The sequence below is a fragment of the Astatotilapia calliptera genome, chromosome 11 (genome assembly GCF_964374335.1).
Source record: "Astatotilapia calliptera chromosome 11, fAstCal68.1, whole genome shotgun sequence".
In the NCBI taxonomy this organism is placed as follows: Eukaryota; Metazoa; Chordata; class Actinopteri; order Cichliformes; family Cichlidae; genus Astatotilapia; species Astatotilapia calliptera.
The window spans coordinates 29070160-29091916 of record NC_137432.1 but is presented as its reverse complement, the minus strand read 5'-3'; the positions used below and the strand labels follow the sequence as shown (position 1 = coordinate 29091916).

The following is a 21757-nucleotide window of genomic DNA, read 5'->3' as shown; positions in this document are numbered from 1 at the left end:
AGCTGAATCAGGGTCAGGTTTTGCAGCAGCACAGATACATTAGAGGGAATGAAAAAAACTAAACAAAACCAGCGTGAGGAATAGATAAAATGTATTGCAATCTATAGACCTCGTGTGTTTTGCAAGATTTCACAAAAAATATGAGCTAGTTATAGATGTAAAAAAAAGTTATTTATAGGGAACAGATAACTTATCCTGAAGAAAATAATAAATCCGAATGGATAGTTGACTGTTATCCATCCAGTAGATAATGGATCCATTTGGACTGGGCTCAAATGAAGGGTTCAAAACCTCCAAGAAGATGCGTCATGTCCTGCTATCAAAGAGCTGGATGCCAGAAATTCATTAAAATCATCTTTTGCAACCAGCTAACATGATTTTATTGTTATTTTTTTAAACTCTGGATAGAAAAAAATATGTGATTAATTGAAACAAATCTTTTCAAATCCGGGGTAAGTGCTTTCAAAACAAATGAACTTGGGACCCTAATTAATACTCAATAACAAATCCTCCTGTGGATAAAGGATCAATTCTGAGGAACGTGTTGAGTAAAAATAACTCATCAGGTGGAGGGTTTCAGGTTTCATTCATGGACAATGAAAACAAATTTGAACAAAAAAAAAAAAAATCTTATCTTCCAACATGCACAGAGCCCACTGAGTAATCACTGACTCTCTCTTGTTTTGTGGGTGTGTGTGTGTCCTTCTTAATTGCTGTTGATATCTGCTGCAGATATATCCATCCTCTTCAGCTTTTCAAGGATTTCCTCGTGGGCGTGTGTGTGTATGTGTGTGTGGATGCTTTCCTAACGTACAGGGCCACACAGACCCCTCTCCCTTTGTCCAAACGGCTTAACTGTGTTTTGATAAGCTGTTGTGAATTTCCATCAAGAAATCCGACCAGCCCACTGGATTGTCGAGCAGCGGACCGTTTCCCCCTCCTCCTCTTCCTCCTCCTGCCTGCACTATATGTTACATTTCCAGCTCTCTCCTCTCGCTTTTTTTACGCAAGCGTGGACGTCCACGGCACGGCGACACAAGTGCGCACCACAAGCGAGGGAGAGCGAGAGCTAGGCTCAGGCTCGGCGGGCGGACGTTGGCCGGGTATTGGAGAGACGACGCGGCGGGGGTGTCTGTCTTTGTTGGGAACCGGAGGACTGGACGGTGGATTTGTTTATTCTCCGGATTTTGGATCGTGGGGGGGCTAGGATAACTTCGCACGGGACAAAACCCGCCTTCTTTCATGTCATCCGGCGATTTGTTTCGCCCGGCGTGTTGACGCCAGTGAGAGGGGGAAAGAAGAAGAGGGGAAAACGGGAGCACGGAGGAGCGCATCTGACAGACGAGCGGCAGGAATACACACGCGTTCCCGTGCACCAGCTGCACCAGCACAGGCGCTAACGACATCGGCTCGTGATTCTGAAACGTGTTTTAAGGAGCTTGTGATGCGGCAACGTGGGTCGGTGTGAGCGGGGACGAGGGAACGATGCTGTGCCGTTCGCTCGAGGCTGTGCACCGTAGGGCAGCGTGTTATTGATGATCTGCACGGCGTGGAAAAATGCATCGAGTCGCAACTTTGTTCAGGGGTCTGACACACAATCATCTCCTTTAAAAGTGCATTTATATGTTCCCATGGCGTGCGCTGTTTCCATGAATATAGCTTAGTGTTTCAGTGAACGCCTGTGCCATTTGTTCATCATCCCGGAAGCCCTGTGCTGTTTATGCTTTGAATTTTTTTAGACCCTGCATCCTGCAGTGTGTTGATGCCGGCGGGTTGCGTTATATAGATGAACATCTTCAGATTCGTGTTGCCAAATGATTGGTAGGCTGAATTGTGAATGTGGGCAGGCCTAACCTTCGCTTTATGCAGATCAAATCGATAGCGAGATAAAGACTGCTCTGGCAAGCTCTTTATGCCACTCTGCAAGTGTCACGGGGGGTGTGTTTGGAGTCCCGCATTTTGAGTTTTTACGCAAGCCTCGGGGCAGCAGGGAAGCTGCTCAGTGGAGTGGAAACTGTCAAAACACTGTCTCGGCTGTAAGGCAACGTCTCAAGAAAACTTTCAATGGTTTTCCGAAAGTTGCCCGGTGTCTCGGCATCGGGCATGGGTCTGCGCCTGTCCCAGAAATTCATGTTTCTGCTCTTTCTCTCGGGTTTGGTAACACTGTGTTTTGGGGCCCTCTTCTTTTTGCCCGACTCTGTCCGACTAAAACGCATTTTTCTGTCCAAGACAGAGATCCAGCCAGTCACCGTTGGCTCCGGCTCAGAGAACGATGTCAGGGAGCACTTAAAAAGACCCAAAGACCAGGGCATGACCTCGGCTAAAGGAGAGGCTGGCATCAAGCTGAAAAGTCAGAGCCGCAAACCCCCAGTCTCCTACGAGGCGACCGAGGTCCGGCTCGCCGGGGGCAAAGCGCAGGAGGATCTGAACCTCTCCAGGTCTAAGACAGAGTCCGCGTCAGAGAAAGTGACATCCTCTAACCACGGTGCCAACTCGGATACTTTTAGTTACAAGAAGTTCAGAAGGTGTTTGTTCAAACCCCCGCTGGGAAGAGACAGCGGCAGACCGGCCGACCCGCAGACCAACGAGCGCCGGGAGAAAGTCAAAGAGGTAAGGAAGCCACTGTGACTTTGCTGCCGGAACATCAAGTTCAATGTTCCTGCAAGAGGTGGATGACTGGCACGTGATAGGCACAAGTACAACATAGGCTGTGTTGAGATATGAGAAGTAAACCTAACGGGAAAAAACAAAGCAATACATTTAGGGGGGAAATGGAGGCCAGATATAATCCAAGATAACGCCTAATCTATCAGATAGACCGAACAGGCTGCAAGCAATACTTTTGTGTTTATGTGGCTTTATCTGTTTTTAATGTTGCTTTTGAACGGGAGCTTTTTCATGCTATCAAAACACAACAGACTAACACAGCAGATAAATGGCAGTCTGCTTTTACGTGGAAAAAACAGGCGTTCACTCTTGAAAGAAGTAATTATATTTACAATGTTTAATCTGACTTGCCCGAATTTGGCGCACAATACAGGCAGAAGCAGTGTGGCTGTTGTTTACTGAGCTGCTGTCCAACAGCCAAAATAAAGCCCTTTTCAGTCATGTTATTTGTCTAAATTTACCCAACGCCTTTGACTATCGTAGTTTAATTCCTGCTGGAGTTCTATTAATAAAGACAGAAAGCGGTTTCTGGACTAATGATGGACTTAATGGTCTCCCGTTTGTGCACAAAACTAGAATAGCAGGGAACATAGCATCTTTTTGAAATATATATATATTTCTTATTAAACAATTATTTCATTTGCCCATGTGACAGTCCTTAAATTAGCTGTGGCACCTCTGTATCTGCCTCACACAATCAAGCAAATGATAGGAGTGCGTGCAGCTTCTCTTTGGCCAGGAGCTCTCCAAGCTGTGTGCCAGCCTTTGTTGAGCCCTATGGGTCCAATAAGGGCTCCAGAGTGGGAGCGTCTGAGGATTCACACATCTGTACCCACTCAAGGCAAGAGAGGCTGGTGATGAGGGGAAAGAGTAGTAGGAGTGGGAAGGTGGGATGTGTTGGGAGTAATCGCTGGCCAGAGTGTTACAGATAGGTTTCAGCCTCGGTATGTGACACTCATAAGTCCTGTTGTCACTCTCGCTTCCAGCTTGGTGTCACCCTCGCACGCTGCTCACATGCCTTTCATACCCAGAGGTGATGTGCTCCATAATGACTGAGGCGTCAGAGAACGGAGGGTGATTTGCCCTCATGCACTGAGCTCTCACTGACTCATAGCTCCTCCTTTTTGATGCTCTCTCAAGTGAATGTCAGTGTGACTTTGCTTGCCTGGTGCGTTCAGCTGAGCTCTGCAAAATTCATGCCACGGGGTCGGAATCGTTGGAGGAAAAGTTATTTTCCACCACGCCCTCCACACCCACTTATTGTTGTGGAATATTCATCTTGTTTCCGATAAACCGAGACGTTTATCAAAGTGCTGAAGAGCAGACGTCAGCCGTGCTCACTTGCATTGTATGCTTTCAGGTCTGCGTGCTTGGCCAAATTTATGTTTTTGCTATTTGCTGTTGTTGTTGCTGCAGTTCCCATCACCTCAAGCCTGCTGGCAGTGCTGCAAACGGCTTCTTTTTTTTGTTTTGTGTGCTCTTGTTTAGTTTTTGGGGTTTTTGTTTCCTGGAGGCTCACATACACCCTGCCAACACAGGCTGACACATTGTGAACCTGTGTTTTGTCCAGGTTCACAGATGCAAAATCAAAAAGCAACTGTAACAATAAAACTGACATGTTTTGATGCTTTCTCTCTCTCTTTTTTTTTGTATTTCTAATGTGTGTTTCTGTGAAGCTGGATCTGTCATTCAGAATACATGTTTGCTTTTTGTTTGCTGCCAGTCATCTAAACTCACAATGTGGTCTACATCCCTGCAAAAGCACTCCCTTTTTTCACTGTAATGGAATGCAGAGAGAGGGTATCCCCCTCCCAAAGCTAACAAAAAGGCTCTGGTCCAGCCCACTGAGTGCCTCAATGCCCAAACTGTGAATGGGCATCGTTTTTCTTAAATGCCAACAACTAGAAAGCAGACTCCCCACCTTCTTCCACTGTGTGTATGCGTCCACTGGCAAAGAGAGGGTGAATCGAGGGACAATGGCTGCCTGATCACACATTACAAATGTTTAAAGGCAGCCCAACCCTGGATCAGGCCCTCAGGATGAACTGCCAAAGTGCTATAAGTGTTTCGGAAACAAACTCTGGGACAAGTTCGCTCTCCACCAAAAGTCTTGAGCAGGATAAAGATAGGAGGCTGTATGAAAATAACCCTTATTTGTAATTCTGTGACGTTATGGCTCACTGAGTCGCCTGCATGCCTATACTCCTGCCTCATTGGCTCTGGCATAAGAAGTCGGATAGCAGAGATCGCACCACAAAAATGCGTGCCTGGAGTAACAGGAGGGGTTTCCTTTTCTGCATGCACATTTTGTTGCTGATGTCCTTTACATTCAGTAAGGTTAGAACTTGGAGTGCAGTAATCCAGATCCAGAGCACAGCCAAACAAACACAACTGCAGAGCAAAGGAGATGTCAGGGAGTGATGGGAGCTCTGAGGCACATCCAGACTGAAGCCTCTGCATCGTGTGGTTGTCTCCATGACATCACATACATTTAAAAAAAAAAAAAAAAAGAAAAGAAGAAGAAGCAAAGTTTGCATTAAGAGGTGGTTTCTTTGAAGCCTGTGATGTGATCTCTTCTCTGTCACCTGAATGTTTAGCAGAGATATGCTGGTACAGGAAAATGAAGCTCTTTGCTTGTGTAAAGCAGAATGTGATGTGGCCTCTAACATAAGATGTATGTGAATGGAGGAGATGGAGTTGACAGCTTTGAGTACTGCAGTGAGAGGACAGAGCCACTGCAGCCTCTTGTGGCAGAGCCTCCTCTAGTGGAGCAATAAAACTCTTCAGGGCTGCTGTGTGTGTGTGTGTGTGTGTGTGTGTGCACTAGTTTGTCAAGTGCTTGGGGACAAATCAGAAGTTTGACAGTTTCAGTTTTGTTGTCACTGTGCTTATTCATCCAGGCCCGAGCCCACCTGCATCACAACAATCAAATGAGGTACATCTGTTCTGTTTTGAGACAAGTCTATTTATTGGTCAGCTGGCTGTGTGTGCTTGCCTGCGTGCAATTCACAATAATGAGCAGTATGCTAGAGAAGTGGAAAGCCCCCTTTTTGTGTATTTGAACCAAAAATAAATAAATAAAGTGAGACAGTTTTTAAAGTACAAAGTGAGTAAAACGACAGCAAAAAGTACAGAGCAGCGATAAGACGGTTTAGTTTTAGTTAAACCACCTTCAGTTAGTCTGTCAGCGAGGTGAACAAACAAACAGCAGCATCACAGACCTCATCTGCCTACTTCAGCTTCCAGATGAGTAAACAGCTGCAGGGAAAATTGCTTTATTTCCAGCAGAATTTACCAGAAGACATTAAAAATTCCCAAGATACTAGTAGTTTTTTTTGTTTGTTTTTTTTTTTTTACGTTTCAAAAAAGAGAAACCGATTGATGTCATGTAAAAGTGAACTGAAACGGCATCAGCTGCAAAACTGAAATCCCCTGGAATACGTTTTGGTTAAAAAAAAAAAAGTGCCACTGTGTGCCATATTTTTAGATACAGTAACGGCTTTATTTGTCCTTCAGACAACACAGTGGTACTTTAAAGTAAAGTGTAAGTTTCACTCTTCTTTAAGAGTATAATTGTGGGGGGAAACCAAAATCTGAACCGCTGTATGACACAAACATGAGCACACTCACACAAAACCAACACAAAGCCTCACAAATAGGTGAGCTTGTAGCTGGACCTGAAATCCCCTTATAGCCGTAATGACCAGTGAGCTGGGTGACTGTCTGAATAAAACGCTGCCGTTAAGCTGGCGCCTCCTGGCTGGCTTCGAGCGCTGTGACCTCCCTCCGCCCCTCATTCCCCTGCTGTCTTCTCCTCTGAATCAGGTGTGCCAAACAACCTCCAGTCTGAGCCAGGAAAATGGCCGCCTGCTGAGAGAGAAGAAAGAAACGGAAGACGAACAAAGTCTTAAGAAAAGGCTTACACTCTGCTGGTGTTCCCACAGAGCTGGAACATTTGTGCTTTTCTTCTCCTCTGCGGATGCTGTGCAAATGTCAGCGCCTGGAGTTTGGAATGTGAGCCCATCGTTGTCTTTGGTCTGTTTATGTGGGGAGAGAGCCGCTCGGCCCGCTGGATATTGATATATTGTGCAAGTCAGTGGCGGCTGAGGCAGATATTATAAACCCGTCAGTGTTGCTGAGCACCGATTCCGGCCTCCTCCGCCACACAAGAAGTAATCGACCCTTTCATCTATGATCTGAAACTTGAGTTTGTGCTGAATTAGAATTTTTTAGTGGGTTTTATTCTGGGCTACTTAGCACTACCTGGGCAATGTCACCGGTTAATGCAGTGAGACAACACCAAAGCCTGGCAAGCAAAGCAATCCATTATTTACCTAATCTCCATAAATAGAATCTGTATGTGAATATGCAGAATCTGTTGGGATGGGATTTGTGGCGCTGGTTACCTGGTCACTTTTTTTCCCTTTTAAATAACCAGCACTGGTTAAACAATGAAGTCAGGAAGTCTTGGACAGGTCCATTGGAACATTTTGGACCAAAAATATTAGACATCAAATTGGAGAAAGCCACAACATTTCTGGTTGTGAATCAATCTAGGGAACCTGAAACTGCATCTGGGCTTGTGTTCTACCCACTTGTCTATCAAGGCATTTTTTGCTCACTTACAAGCAGTGAATATGGTTGTGACTCATTATTCTTATAGGTTCGTCACTTTTCAGGTCACTGCTGGATATACTGAAAGTCTCCTGCTGTTGTTTCATAGAAGATTGTTGCAAAGTCACCAATGTGTTGGCGGTGTTAAACTAAATTGAGATCATGTGACGTAACCTTGCATTGCGAAAGCTTCAGCGAAAAACAATACACTCAGTTATAGTAGTGAGATGACATTTGCAGAGTGTTTATAGAGGAACATTAAATATCTAAGCTGCTGATTATTTAAACTGCATACTGAGTCTGATTTAGATGAAAACTCAAAGTATCACAGAACAGCACCTATTACTTAATGACCAAGCAAACGCAGATATTTGCACGATGCCGGTTGTAGTTGTGAATGCACGGCCACTTTCCACTAAACGTTCAAAGCGGGTTTTTGGTATTTTAATAATTTACAAACATGAATACTTTTCTTTGCCTTTGTTTTGCATTAATGTACAATTTGTCATCCCCGTGCATTGTACACAAATAAAATGATGAGTACTAGTAATCAAGCATACCTTTTTTAAATATGATGCTTGATGTCTAAGGGAGAAAATGTCAGCTGCCACAGCTGATGACCTTAAAGGTCAACCTATCTTTGTCTAGGAAACGTGTGCTCTGCAGAAAAACCAATGATTGTAGAAAACACATGCATATATATATATACAGTCATTGGGAATAACGGTAAGATAGAGAAACGTCAGGGAAAAATTTCCCCCATCAGAGCCACCAGAGTTGCTTTTTTCTGTAGGTGATAAAAGCTGATTAAACTACACGGCACCAGGTCTTTCCCCAGGCAATCACTGCAGGAAGTAAGTGATCAGGTGAAATGGAGAGAGGAAAAGGAAGGATGCAAGTGAAAAGAGGGAGATGTTAGCTTCCATCCTTTTGCATTCATGGCAGTTTTCTTCCTGGATTTCCTTTGTGGTGAGGGCACTAGCTTCAGGGAAAGTTTCTCTGTTTAGGCATGCTTTTCAAGAGGTGTGTATCTTTGTGTGCGCGTGCGCTTGTGTGTACGTACATATCTCTTGTGCAGGGCATTCAAACGAAACGCTTTGTAGATGGCTAAGATGTGCAGATGGGCTGCTTTGTACAAGTATATTTGTTTATTTTCGTGTCTGCTTTTCCATGCGCTGCGTGTCTTTGAGTGTGTGTTGGTTTAGATTACAACAGGAAGTGGAGGATCATTTGACAAGGGAGGGGCTAAAAAGTCCACATGTTCAACCAGAATTTTATAATAGTGCAGTTTAGGTTTGGTATTTTTACAGCATTTTGTGTGCGTGGTTGTGTGACAGCTTGAATTCTGTCCATTTTTAAAATGTTTTTCAGTTGAAATCGCACACAGCTATTAGACTTTCCTGATAATGTGGCCTGGTCAACAGTTTGCAGATGTTTTCACTTGTTACAGAGCGAAAATCCAGCTGTTATCCCCCCAACCTTCTTGTCATTTGTCCCTGTCCATATTTGCACAAGCTTTTAGATTTTATCTGCCTGTCTGTTTGCTGTTCGAAGTCCTGCTGGCAATGTTTACTATAGCCTACAGGTATTACATCAGTTACCAGAAAAACTAGACTGTCAAGACCTAAGGTCGGGACCACTTTATGCCGCACTTAGACTCTGTACTCAAACAGCGGAGCTGTGCTCTTGTCAGCAGTCGTGTGTCTTTCTTATAAGTAAATTTCCACTTTACTAAGATTTTGTTACACGGTCCAAAAACCTTTTTTAAACCATCACCCGTTCCATTGCTGTGATGTTGCAATAGGTTCCATAGAAGCTCGTTTATCCTGAGTTCACAGCGTTGCTGACATAATGAGGTCATAGTGTGTATATATCTTAATCCTGGCTTCTGAAGGCCTGTGATTACAGCAGAGAAACACTTTTTTTTTTTTTTTCCTGACTGGATGCTCCATAGTGTTCCCTCCTGGGGCAGTAGGTTTTTGATAAGGCCAAAACTTCCCAGTTTCTAGCTACAGAGGTTATACATCATGTCGTATATCATGATCATACATCATAGTCTCACACCACTTTTAGGCTTAAATAAATAAGAGCGTATAATCATGTTTTCCCAACCATTATCTGCCCTCTTTGACTGCTCTGGCAGACATTATTAGCTCCATAATAACAACAAAGGATGACAGAAGCAGCCTTTGTGACTGTTTGTTGCTATTTCTGTGAATGTATGTGGACTGCCGTCTTCTTTCAAAAGCACTCCCTCGTGGCAAAAATCTTCTTGTTGCACACATGCTTTCAGCCTCCTTGAGTTTTGGCCATTGTATGATGCCTGGCTCTGCGTGTGTGTGTGTGTGTGTGTGTGTGTGTGTGTGCTTGCTACAGATGAAGAAAATTGCAAAGATGAAGGGTCCAGGCCTTGGCCTTGTTTGCTGCAGACTCTGCGTGATGTCCTTTGCTAGGTGCCGGATGAAATTGCCCCCACCGCTTCTAACCCCCACGTTCCCTCTTTGGCCTTGCTGCTCAGGCAGGGAAGGAAGGAGTGGAGAAGAGTGGCCTAGATGTAACCAGCAGACTCTTTGAGCCCCCAGCTGAGTTCCAGCCTCTTGCCTTTATGCCTGCCTAATTGGTCAGAAACAACATGGATGGCTATGTTCACAGGGTACAGACATTAAGGACCTGGCTTACCCTCATATGTCGTCCTTATCTCGTCTGTCTTTGTCGTCTGTGTACTTGTGATTTTTTTCGTTTTAGAAAGCGCTGTCACTGACTGTGTTCTTCCTCCTTGCATCTCGGCTATGTGTGTCCTCGGGCATGTTTACTGCCAGAGCTCTGCCAACCATCCCCTTCTCTGCATCACCAGAGAGTCGGCGTGCTACTGTCGCTGCAGATTGGCCTGTCTGCATTGTTGTTGTTGTGTTGTGACATGGTTTCAGCCTACTTTCAAGATGGCTGAATAATGCTGTCAAGCATTTGACCTACAATTTAGCCGGATCCACAGAAGACAGCATCAACTTTTGTTGGCCAGGCTCATGTTTTCTGCCACGGCGGGAACAATAAGTTACTGTGGAAAGTTTGCTAGAGCGTCTTCACGGTCAGCACAGTGCTGTCTAGTTTTCTGTGGGTTGAATGGGGAAAATGTGTCTCCCTAGCGATTTTCTTCTTCATTGGCATCAGTGGGCAAATTGCCATTAATTAGCTGAATGCTTACAAGACCGTTTTAGCCAGAGCCGGGTGTATTTGTTCATTATTATCACAATTAAGCCCCTAATCAAATGACAGCAATGGTGCTCAGTGCTCATTAGGGACCCATATAGATTTCTTTCTTTTCTATCAAGGTTGGTTGGATGATAGGCTTGCAAGATAATTGCAATTTTCATTCATTCACAAGTCTGTGGAAAGGCAGTTTAAAAACAAACTGATGTGATAGTCTGCTAATGACTGTTTGTGCATGCGAGCACTACCAGTCTGTTAATCATTAATCGGATGAGAAGTGTAGGACAAAGGTTTTTCATCATATTTCTTGCAATGAACAGACGCGGCTTGATGTGGAGAGATGCGCCCGTGTGATGCATTTTTAGAATAAGTAAACCCTCCGAGTCTCTTAGATATTTATCTTGACCAAGGCAGTTGAAATTGAACTGTCAGTGCTCAGCGAAATATCATTCAAAGTACTCCTGTTCTGGAGAGCAGCTGCCACAGAGGGAACATTTATGAGCTTTTCAAAATTGCTATTGACAGAAATCGTTTACTTAAAAAGTACAGCTAGAACCCCCCATAACATGTAAGTGTTGAGTAAATATACTCTCTCAATATAATCTTTCTAAACATTTAATATCCTGAAAACTACTTTCTTTTTCTCGTGTGATGTTCTAATTTAATCTGTTGTCTGCTTTAATTTACATTCAAAGCCCATTTGTGAGGCAGTGTCAGAGTTTTGTTTTATGTTGGGAATTTTTTATTACCTCCAGAGAAAGAAACTCTGAACTTTTTGTTTTGTCATTCAGACAAGGGTGGGTGATGATACAGAGAGCTTCGACAACAGGAAATGGGTGTAACTCCTCGTCCAGTTTCGAAAGTGAATGTGGGTAACGTTTTTTTCTTTTTCCTTTTTTTTTTTTTTTTTTTTTGAGAACTCCAGATGTGTCGTGTCACTTAATCAACTGTGACAGCTCGAGGATACGGGGCATCGTGCTCAACTTGAGGAAAACCAAATTGGTGAAAATATATTTGCGTCATTCTCGTATGCCTCAGAAAATCCAAAATGCTTTTAAATGGTTTTATTTATTAAGAGTAAAGAGCTATTCAAACCTACTTGACCCTGTGTGATGAAGTAATTGCTCCTCCTTGTAAATTCATGAATTCATCTCGATTAATTATGTTTCTTTGGAAAGCTGAGTTCAGTTTAAGGAGCCAGATCCAGGTCTGAAAACTGCCAGACCTGCTGAATTAAGAAATCCCTTAAAACAAGCCTTTCTGTCAAAGTAAAGTAGATTAAAAACTGTAAAGAATATCACAGCCGTTTCTTCAGGACTCCACTCAACCGCGGTGAGAGCCAATATCCACAGATGAAGAAAATTTTGAATACTGGTGAACCCTCCCAGCAGTGGTTGTCTGACCGCAATTACTCCAAGAGCGCATCGGTGGCTCATCCAGAAGGAAAAAATTAACCCACAACAACATTAAAGAACCGTAGGCCTCACTTTTCCCAGTTAAGGTCAGAGTTCATGATTCATAAATAAGAAAGAGACACATCCTGATGATCCCTAAGAGTTTTGGGCAAATATTCTGTGGACTGACGAGACAAAGGTTCACCCTTTTGGAAGGTTTGCATCAATGTTTGTCTGGAATATACCTGACATAGCATTTCATAAAGAACGTCATACCAGCAGTCGAACATGGTGGTGGTAGTGTCGTGGTCTGGAGCTGCTTTGCTGCATCAGGACTGGGACGATTTTCAGTAACTGAATTCTGCTCTCTACTAGAAAATCCTGAAAGTCAGTGTCCAACCATCAGACCATCATTTTCTGAACTCGAGTACACTTTGGTTATTCAGAAGAACAAAGAGCTGAAACATGCCAGCAAGCCCTGCTCTGAATGGAAAAAATAACTAAATTGAAGGTTTTGGAGTGGCCTAGTCAAAGTCCGGACTTTAATCCAACTGAGATGCTTTGGCATGACCTTAAACTGGCCATTCATACCTGGAAAAGAGAAAAAGTTTCTTGAACATGCCTAGAAAACAACTTTGGTGGTCTTTGCATCAGTTCTCCAAGTCTCTTTGGTATTTCAGTGATCATGGCGGAGAGGACGGTCTGACATGCTGGTTTAGATCATATGTGTTAGGTTAGACTGAGAACTATTGATGCCAATGGCTCGTAGAATAAGAGTAACGTGTTGTTCATAGTCATCCAACTCTTCGGTGACTTGTAATCCTGAAAGAGATCACACCCTTTACAACAGAAATGTTTCATCACACAAGAGGGTTGATCGCTTAGAGCAACTTTGCACTGACATGCAGCAACCCATATTTCTAAAGAGACCCAAACAATCTACACAAAACCTTTACCACAGCATAAAAGAGTCTGTCCTCTCTGTACATGTCAGAGGTTTTCTCTTATTTTTTGCCCCTCCTTATATTCAAATACAGGAACTGAAACAAAGTCGTGCAACCTTAAATCTCACTAACCTTAGTATTACTCTAGCATTTAAAACAACCAGAGTAGCTACAGCAAAAATTCACAACTGCTGACCAGTAAAAGCTCAAATATAAGATGAAGTCAAATAAAAATGTCCATTAGTAAATGTCCCACATGGACGTGCATCCATTTAATTTAAGCCAGGACTGCAGTTTTATCTTCGGAGCCATGCAAAGTAACCGTTTAATCAGCATCTAGGACACAGATATGTCTCCTTTTTTTTTTTTAAATATCTATCTTTGAGTGGAGAACTTGTGTGTTCTGCTGTAGTCAAAACATTGTACAATGCTGATAAAAGTTGTATGGCATCTGTTCAGCTTTCATGGCTAACTGGCACACTTCCAAAGGCTTCCAACTGTGAGCCCTCAAACGACCAGATAGGCCTTTTTTTCTTTAAATTTTAAAGATAAACTAATTTTATATTTAAAAAACAAACAAACTAACCAATGAAACATACCTATTAATTGCAACCCTGCACAGAATCTGCCAGCCAGTCAACAAGCCACTTAGTGCATAGTCGCATAATCGGCGCCCGCTGTGAGGAAAGTCAGTTTTCACCTTAGTCCTTTAAGTTTGTACTACAGTGCTTCAGAGTCATGCAGATGATCTAATTAGACTTCAGACTTTATGTGCTAACAGTGATCCATCTTAGTTAATTTGGCCCACCGTTAGAGTGGAAACCTGCTGCTAGCTAAACCTCCCCCAGAAGATCTGAGCCTGCTCATCCACTCTCTCATTATCTCGTCTGTCGTGGTCTTCCAGACACACAATGGAATTAAGATAGAAATGAAAACAACTCTTCTAATGACATCTCTGGGTGACCGAGCTGAAGATGTCTTTTACCTACAAGGGAGGAAAAAAACAGTGTAGCTAGCTGAGATCATGCTACTTTTAATTTACTCGAATTCACCGTGCATTTTGAAAATGATTACACAGTAATGACACGGCAGCAATTTTCAACATCATAATATTAATTACACACATTTCATAAAAGAACCTTAATTGTGGCAAAGTGCAATATGTCTAAGCTGGGAAATTTTAATGAAATCTGCCTTTTAGACTGACATAAAGAGAAACTGATGGTAGACGTGAATGAATAATTTACTGAGTTTTAACAGCACGAGTGTGTATTCCCAGTCAGTGAGGCCTTGAGATTGGACGTGTGCCCGAACCTCATGAGTTCTCTATCTAAACGCAGGCTTGTGACTTAGCAACAGCTCAGTTTATTTGTGTTTGGTCCCAAGCAAATCAGGAAGACCTCGTCTCTTTAACTATCGGTTGTTATTGGAGATTAATTGGTATGAGAATTTGCAAACTTTCAGGTCGGAGTGACGCTTGTTTTTATTGATGTAATGTAAAAATGGGAAAGGGTTAGGGAGTGCGGTGCTGCTCGCGTGCATGTAAAATATCTAATATTCAAATACTGAATGCACTTGAGGCTTGAGCTCAATACTGTTTAAAAGTAGCACAAAACATGTTGGAATATAAATGCAGCTTTTCCCTCTAGTGTTAATTATTTGCTACTTGAAAAGTAGCCACAGATTTCCCCCTTGTTCAAATAAGCAAACCTTTGGTGTTCTTGCGTTCCTGTAATATTTTCTGTTTTGTTTTTTTTAAACCCTGTTGCAGTGACAAACATGCTCACTGCAACAGGGTCAGTACAGTCTGACATTACAGTTTAAGATAGCCAGCAGTGCAACAAACCTGAAGCTGTAAACCAAAGGTCAGCCAATCTGCTTTTCAGTTTAGAGTTAAGAGAATTATATTTGTGGAACAGCCTGTGGCTCATATCAGCTATGTGACAACATTAATACCTCCTGCTTAATATTGTGTATACACCCCCTAGTTGCCAAAACGGCTCTCTCGGGTCCTGTGCATTGTGGGATGTTGCCTCAGTGAGTCAGGCTTCTTATTTGCATCCTACAAATGCTCCGTCAGATTGGGATCTGGCGAGGGGAGTTTGGAGACCAAACAAAAGTCAAAGCCCAGTTAACGCCTATGGCTCTTGTACTCTTTGAGGCATTCCCAAGCTGTTTTTGTGGTGTCGTTATGTGCATTGTCTTACTGGGGTAAGCTGTTGTCTTTGGGGGAGGGGTTGCTTTCTTTGCAGTGATGTTTAGGTGGGTGTTTCCCAGATGAACATTGTATTGAGGGAATTTAATGCCGTTCTTTTGGCTGATCAGTGCACATGGCAATTTGATCACCTCATCTTTTAATAGGGTAAGAAACATGAGCTCTGTGATGATCAGGAAGACTAAACAAGACAGATTTTTGCCAGATAAGCCACAACTTTATATGACTAAACATGAACACGCATGCAGTATTGCTCATAACTTAAAAAAAAAGAAAACTTGAGTACGCAGGTATGACAAATACAGCAGCTCAAGGTGTGAAGCTGTGAAATGGAGCCAATCGAGCGAATGGAGGACTTGTTTTGTAACTTTTTGGCATTTCCTCATGTATTTTGTTTTTCAGTTTTAATTTTATGTAGGTTTCGTTTTCTGTCATTCTGAGATCAGCTTTAAGGAATCACAGATGTTTTGAGTTATTTTACTATATCTGGAAGTTATTCTAACACTTGTCAGTGCACTGCATTCACCCTGTAGATGAAACGTGAAGCATCTGTGTGCTTGCTTTCTTCCAAAACTCCAGGCTCTCAGCAGAGGACTGAGTCTAATGGAAAAAGTTTCGGGAATGAAAAACAGACTCGTCTCGAGGGGGTACAGAGCACAAAACGCATGTATGAGAGTCCGTGGGAGGCTTACGGTGTTGTGTTTTCCAAGTAAAATGAGATGGATGCTTGCAATTAATTCTGCAGTGACCATTAGCTGAAGAGTCGAGGCAAGCAGAATCAGCAGCAGGAGGCTCGGACAAAACAACAGCCTGTGTGTGTGTGTGTGTGTGTGTGTGTGTGTGTGTGTGTGTGTGTGTGTGTGTGTGTGTGTGTGTGTGTGTGTGTGTGTGTGTGTGTGTGTGTGTGTGTGTGTGTGTGTGTGTGTGTGTGTGTGTGTGTGTGTGTGTGTGTGTGTGTGTGTGTGTGTGTGTGTGTGTGGTGCTTTAAGCACAGTTTGCTCGAGGACCTCTGAGGCCCACTGAGTCTTTACAAGAGGTGACTATATGCTGACTGGAGTGAATTAAATCTGATGGTGCCATTCAGCATCTGTTCTTTCTTCTGCTTATTTTCTATATTTTTAGATATAAACATAAATTAATGATATTAATTAATTCTATAAATTAACTATTTTTAAAACAGGTTTAAGTCTGTAGAATAGTTTGGGGCACACAAGGCAGAGAGCAGTTGGATTTTACGTGACATTTGGGGTAAGCACATACAGTCAGAAAACAGCCCGTCGACCTCCAAAGATGCAAAAGGTCCTGAAGGCTTTTTCCTCAGCAAGACATTTCACCATGCATATAATATGAAACTAATCTCCTGTTTAGTCAGATTATTCAGGATCATAGCCCCCCTCACCTCTCACCCCCCCCCCCAGTTTTTTTTCTTTTTTCAACTAGGGCTTCAAAGGAAGAAGGGAAGAGGAAGAGAAATGCGTGTAGATCTAGTTTAATCTGCTCATTATGGCTACTTCCTTTAATGTTGTTGGTGGAAACGGGCTATCAGTCTGCCTTGAGGCAGCTTCTTTGGCTGCTGCTTTAGTTTTGTCGATATTGTTGCTTGTTGGGAATAAAGCATGTTACTCCCAATCATATCACTTTAACCTGTTAGCCACACAAACACCTGAAAATGCTTTTTTTCTATGTATTTCATACATTCAGATGAAAGGTGTTGTAATGTACGCAGACATAATATCACTAGCGAGCAGTACTTTTCCTGCTTGATCCTCAGGTTGCTGCAGTTGGTCCGTCTTGCTGTGATGGAATCGGATATTTAGAGAGGTATTTGGTGTGGGAGCAGAGCATGCATGAAATCTAGATTACAGATGGTTATTCAAGGCAGTGTGCTCAAGAGGTGCGGCGGAAGGAAGAACTGGCATATCCCGCAAAAAAAATTCAATTTCCATAGCGACTTAATTAAAAAAGGATACGCATGTTGGGGGATGCACGGCTCTGAGTGGCACGAGGGTCCAATTATTTTATTTTTTTTTGTTATCTACTTTATAGTTTGACACCTGACAAAAGTGTTTTAATCACTGCTGGAAATGAAAGCTTCATATCTGATTGTGGCCTATAATGTAATGTCGTATCATGCACATGTGTAATTGAAAATAGCGAGGAGGCAAATAGGTATCACTTAATTAGTTTTATTAACAATCCAGCCAGTTAAAAAAGAAGAAATCGCCATTTTTTTAAATTTGTATTCTGTCGCAGTGCTGTGGCTGCTGGTGTGTTCAAAAAAATAGGGTTTAATGTGACACGTTGACCTCAATGCTCAGCATCCACCATCTAATGAGTACCACTGAGATGAAAAGCATCGGGCTTGACATGTTAGATTTACACGATTATTATGAATTTATGCAGCATGAGAGGAACAACTTGTTAAAAAAAACCAAAACCCTGAGTCATCTGTGTTTTGTGTTTCTTTCAGCAGCTGGCTAAGATTTGGATACTTGTGTTCTTACTGTGAACCAGTCTGTAACAGCAGTGCGGTTCCACATGTAGGGGTCTGTTGGCCGAGGGCGAACAGACTTATTTTTGCAGGGGAGTTGACACACGGGTGAACGTGCAGTGCTAACAGAGCTAAAGGAGCTAACAGAGCAGAAAAGCCCAAACCTAAACAAACAGAGGGCTCATGTTTGGCACAGGCTGCCACAGGCAGGCCAGGCTGACAGTGGTGGAGTTGTCACAGTGACAAAAAGCACCATTAATATTAATGCTAAAGTGTTTCTTTCTAGGTTTAGCATTATTCTTTTTTTTTTTTACCCCTATGGCATACCAGTCTGGCACCCATAATCCATCTATGCACATTAGAGGATTGGTGTTGTTTTCCATCCTTGCATCTGGGGGTGAGGACTAAAATGAATGTAAACCCAGTAAAAACCCAAAGCTGAACAGCTGCTTCAAAGCAGGAGTAAAATCACACGTTGATTAATCTGACTTTTGATGTTTTTTAAATGAATCATTTGAAAAATAAAAGCTTGAACATTGAGTTCAATTTACAATCACAACCACTTTATTAGGTACATGTGTTCGACTGTCGGGTAATGCAGATATCTAATCACATGCCTGCTACTTTATGCAATTAGACACGTAGACATGGTCAAGATGACCTACTGAAGTTCAAACTGAGCGTTGGAATGGGAAGAAAGGTTATTTAAGAGACTTAATGTGGCGTGCTTGTTGGTGTCAGATGAGATGAGTATTTCAGAAACTGCTGAGCTATCGGGATTTTCCCACATAACCAAATCTAGAGTTTCAAGAAAGTGGTCCAATAAATAATGGATTGCATTTATATAGCGCTTTTCGAGACCCTGAAGGGAAAATATTAAGTGACGGGAAGTTCCCTGGGTGAAAATGTTGGGGTTAAAGGTCAGAGGAGAATGGGCTTTGAGCTAATAGGAAGGCAACAGTAACTCAAATAACCACTTGTTACATCCAGCGTATGCATAAGAGCATCTCTGAACACACAACAGGTTAAACTTTGAAGCAGAAGACCAAACGCGGTGCCACTCCTGTCCGCTAAGAACAGCGAAAGCTACAGTTTGCACAGGCTCAACTATATTGGACAACAGAAGATTGAAAAATGTTGCCTGGTCTGTTGAGACGTGTAAACATGGATCCATCCTGCCGTTATTGGTGGTTCAGGATGTTTATGGTGTAGATATTTTCTTGGCACACTTTGGACCCCTTAGTACCAGCTCAGACCATGTTTATCCCAGACCATGTTCATTAGGGATGCTGTAGCTCAGAAGTTAGAGCAAGTCCTCTATTAATCAAAAGATCGCTGGTTCGATTGGTGGCCGCTCCAGTCTGCAGGCCAAAGTATCCTCGGGCAGGATGCTGAACCTTAAGTTTCTCCCTGATGTATCCATTGGAGTGTGTATATGTGTGAATAGCTCAATTTAATTAGTGCGACTGGTTAGCGTGAATTCATTAGTATTTTTATTACATGTTCATGTAAGTGGCTAAAAATGTTCCCATAAGAAGTCATTGTTTTTCATAAGCTACGCCTTTTGTCTTATATCTAGTGTTAATGCGTTTGTGCAGTCTGTCACTTCTGGCCTCTTGGGACTAGTCCATTTTTGGAGGTTATCTTGGGGGACTTGCCACTTGGCGCTTCATCTTCCCCTCCCTGTTTGCTGAACTCATTTCTTCTGTGCTCGCATTAATAATTTATGGCAAGTGTGAACTAAGGGGAGTCTCTGCTTTCTGGTTGTAAGGCTCCTTTTCCGTTTCCTCCTTCAGCCTTTTGGTTGTGTTGCACTTCTGCTTGCACACTATTTGAACTGAATTTCACATCACTTTTTCTTTGTCTGTCCCCTCCGCACTCTCTTCATCTGTCTTTCTAAATTTCACTCCGTTGCTTGTTGCGTAGTCTGTCTCGCTGAGGTAGAATAATTGCACCGTTGTGTTTCTGTGCCTGTCGAGTGAGTTTCTTCCACGTCTGCCCGACTGCCATCATCCTGCCCAGTGAAACAGATGGTTCTTCTGGCAAACTGAACTCTTGTTAGAATACTTTACAGACACTGCAGGTTAGAAGCCGTGGTGATTGTGACAGTGATTCATACTGTGGTTATACAGTGTCCGTCAGAAATGTATAACCCAGTGGGATAGTGGTAGGGCAGCTCTGCATGTTGCTACAAAGGGATAGGCTTGCTCCTCAGCTGTGCGCTGCAGCAAGCGCAGACATGATGAGGCAATTTAATTACTTGCTGTGATTTAGTCACCAAATAAGGTGATATGAATCTAATTTGGGTGGAGCTTGTCACTCCTGCCTACCTATCTAATGCAGGGAAACAGGGAAACAAAGAGGCTTGCAAGTCCTGTGAGCATTAGTTGATATTCACACAAGGTTATTACACTTGGTCATCAAATTAAATTAGCTGTGGAAGCCAAACTCCTAAATGAAGTTATGAGCAATTCTGGAGCCTGACTTCAAAGGCACTTAAGCCCATCCAGTGTGTAGCTGATGATGTTATTGATGTTGCACTTGGAGCCGAGACAGCAGAACATTAAAAACGGGGCAAAATAAAATGAACTTTGGGTACGAAAGTCATTAAAAACAAACGCAGAGCCTTCTGACCCCAAGAAGTTGTAGGACTCCCGAAGGAGCTGCCTCAAGGGACATTAACATTTACAGTACACACCAGAACAAAAAATAAACACGCACAGCGAGAACAAAATCAATAAAAGAAAACCAACAGCATGTATATGAATGCAGCATCATGGCTTTGCTTGTTGCTCCTTGAAGCGTTTTTGCGTCTCAGCTCTCGGCCCAGAAGAAGAGCGAGCAGGATCTGTACAGTAACATCCTCAACCCCGGGCTCATAAACTTAACCTCCAACTCTTATCCTGTTCCAGCACGTAGGATGCTGCATAACGACCCAGATAGGGGAAGCTGGCTGCTGATTAATAACCGCTTTGCCTCCCACGCTATTGGACACTAAAATATAGACTGAACAATACTGGAGAAAAGCCAAGCAGAAGCCCACACTGAAGAGCTGTTCTTGCCATGGACCTTTTAAAGCCTTTATTTTCTTAAACAGAAATCCTGCATGTTTAAACTATGAAGCTAATATAGACATGCCTTCTTTACTAAGTCGTGTCACTGCTTTTATGTGATGTAACATGTAATTAAACTGAAATGAAAAAGGGGTCGAGTAGTCCTGCAGGATTCTTCTTAAAGGCACTTAAGATAGCTGTTGCCATTTTAATGCTGAATGTGGAGAAATATCTATTTTATAACTGAGCTATTTATATTATTATTATCAGTAGTAGTAGTATTGAAACAGCGAACTGGAAGATGGAAGGTTTACAAAACCATCTTGGTTTATGTCAAAAAACGGCCTCATAGTTGGCAAAAGAAAGAAATCTGTTTAGTCTTTAAATACATCAACTCAGCATCAGAAGAGAAGATCGGGCCGAACACTCAGGTAACCTTGATGATCTAATGTAGTGTAACTGATACATGTCCTTTATATGTGGGCTATATATTTGGAATGAGGAGCAGCTGGCTGTGCTTGGAGGACTGGATCAGATGATGAGTTGACATGGGAAATTTAATAGTTACAGCTGGTGGGCAGGTGCAAATTGGTGGCTCTGGAATGATGACAGAGGTTATTGCTGTATGAACAACACAGAGATTAATCAGACGAACTTGAGGTGGGAGACGAGGATGAAGCGATGCCAGTGAATGTGATTTTTAACTTTTTTTTTTTTGAAGACTTGCAGTTTAGTTGAGGTTTATTGTGATGCGTCTTTAACACGTCTTTTTAAAAACAGAACAAAACTTCTCCCTTTCATTTGCTGTAGAGATTGATGACAAGTGCCTTCTTGCCACAGATCTCTCGCTCGTTTGACTTCCTCTCCCAGCAGTTCTGAGTCAGCACATTTTTCATCCACTTAACATTTGAACATAGACATTAATATACTGGTGCCCAGGGCTGCCTGCGACCTCCTGACATGCATTTTCATAAACTGTAACCTTCTAAATGCTTTTAACCGCCAGAGCACCAGTTTTTGTATGCAATCATATCTCATTTGGATTGGAAATATATAATATAAAATATATTTGTTCTGTATGTGGGCTCTAGCACCCAGCCTATCCTCATCTGTGCAGTCATCCTCGCAGTGATGAAGCTCAATAATACCCTCCCTTGCACAGTAATATAAAA

At 42.6% G+C, this 21757-nt stretch overlaps 1 protein-coding gene across 2 annotated transcripts in view; it reads left to right on the top strand.

Moving 5' to 3' along the window:
* Window positions 1–432: 432 nt before the first annotated feature.
* The window catches only part of LOC113031368 (mannosyl-oligosaccharide 1,2-alpha-mannosidase IC), a 202119-nt gene continuing 180794 nt past the window's right edge, over window positions 433–21757 (top strand). Inside the window, exon 1 of one of the 2 annotated variants that reach the window (XM_026183375.2) lies at window positions 433–2610. In XM_026183375.2, coding sequence (XP_026039160.2) covers window positions 2065–2610 — 546 coding nt within the window. In that variant the 5' untranslated portion in view covers window positions 433–2064. The remainder of the gene's footprint in view (window positions 2611–21757) is intronic. The other variant, XM_026183376.2, reaches the window with a different exon arrangement.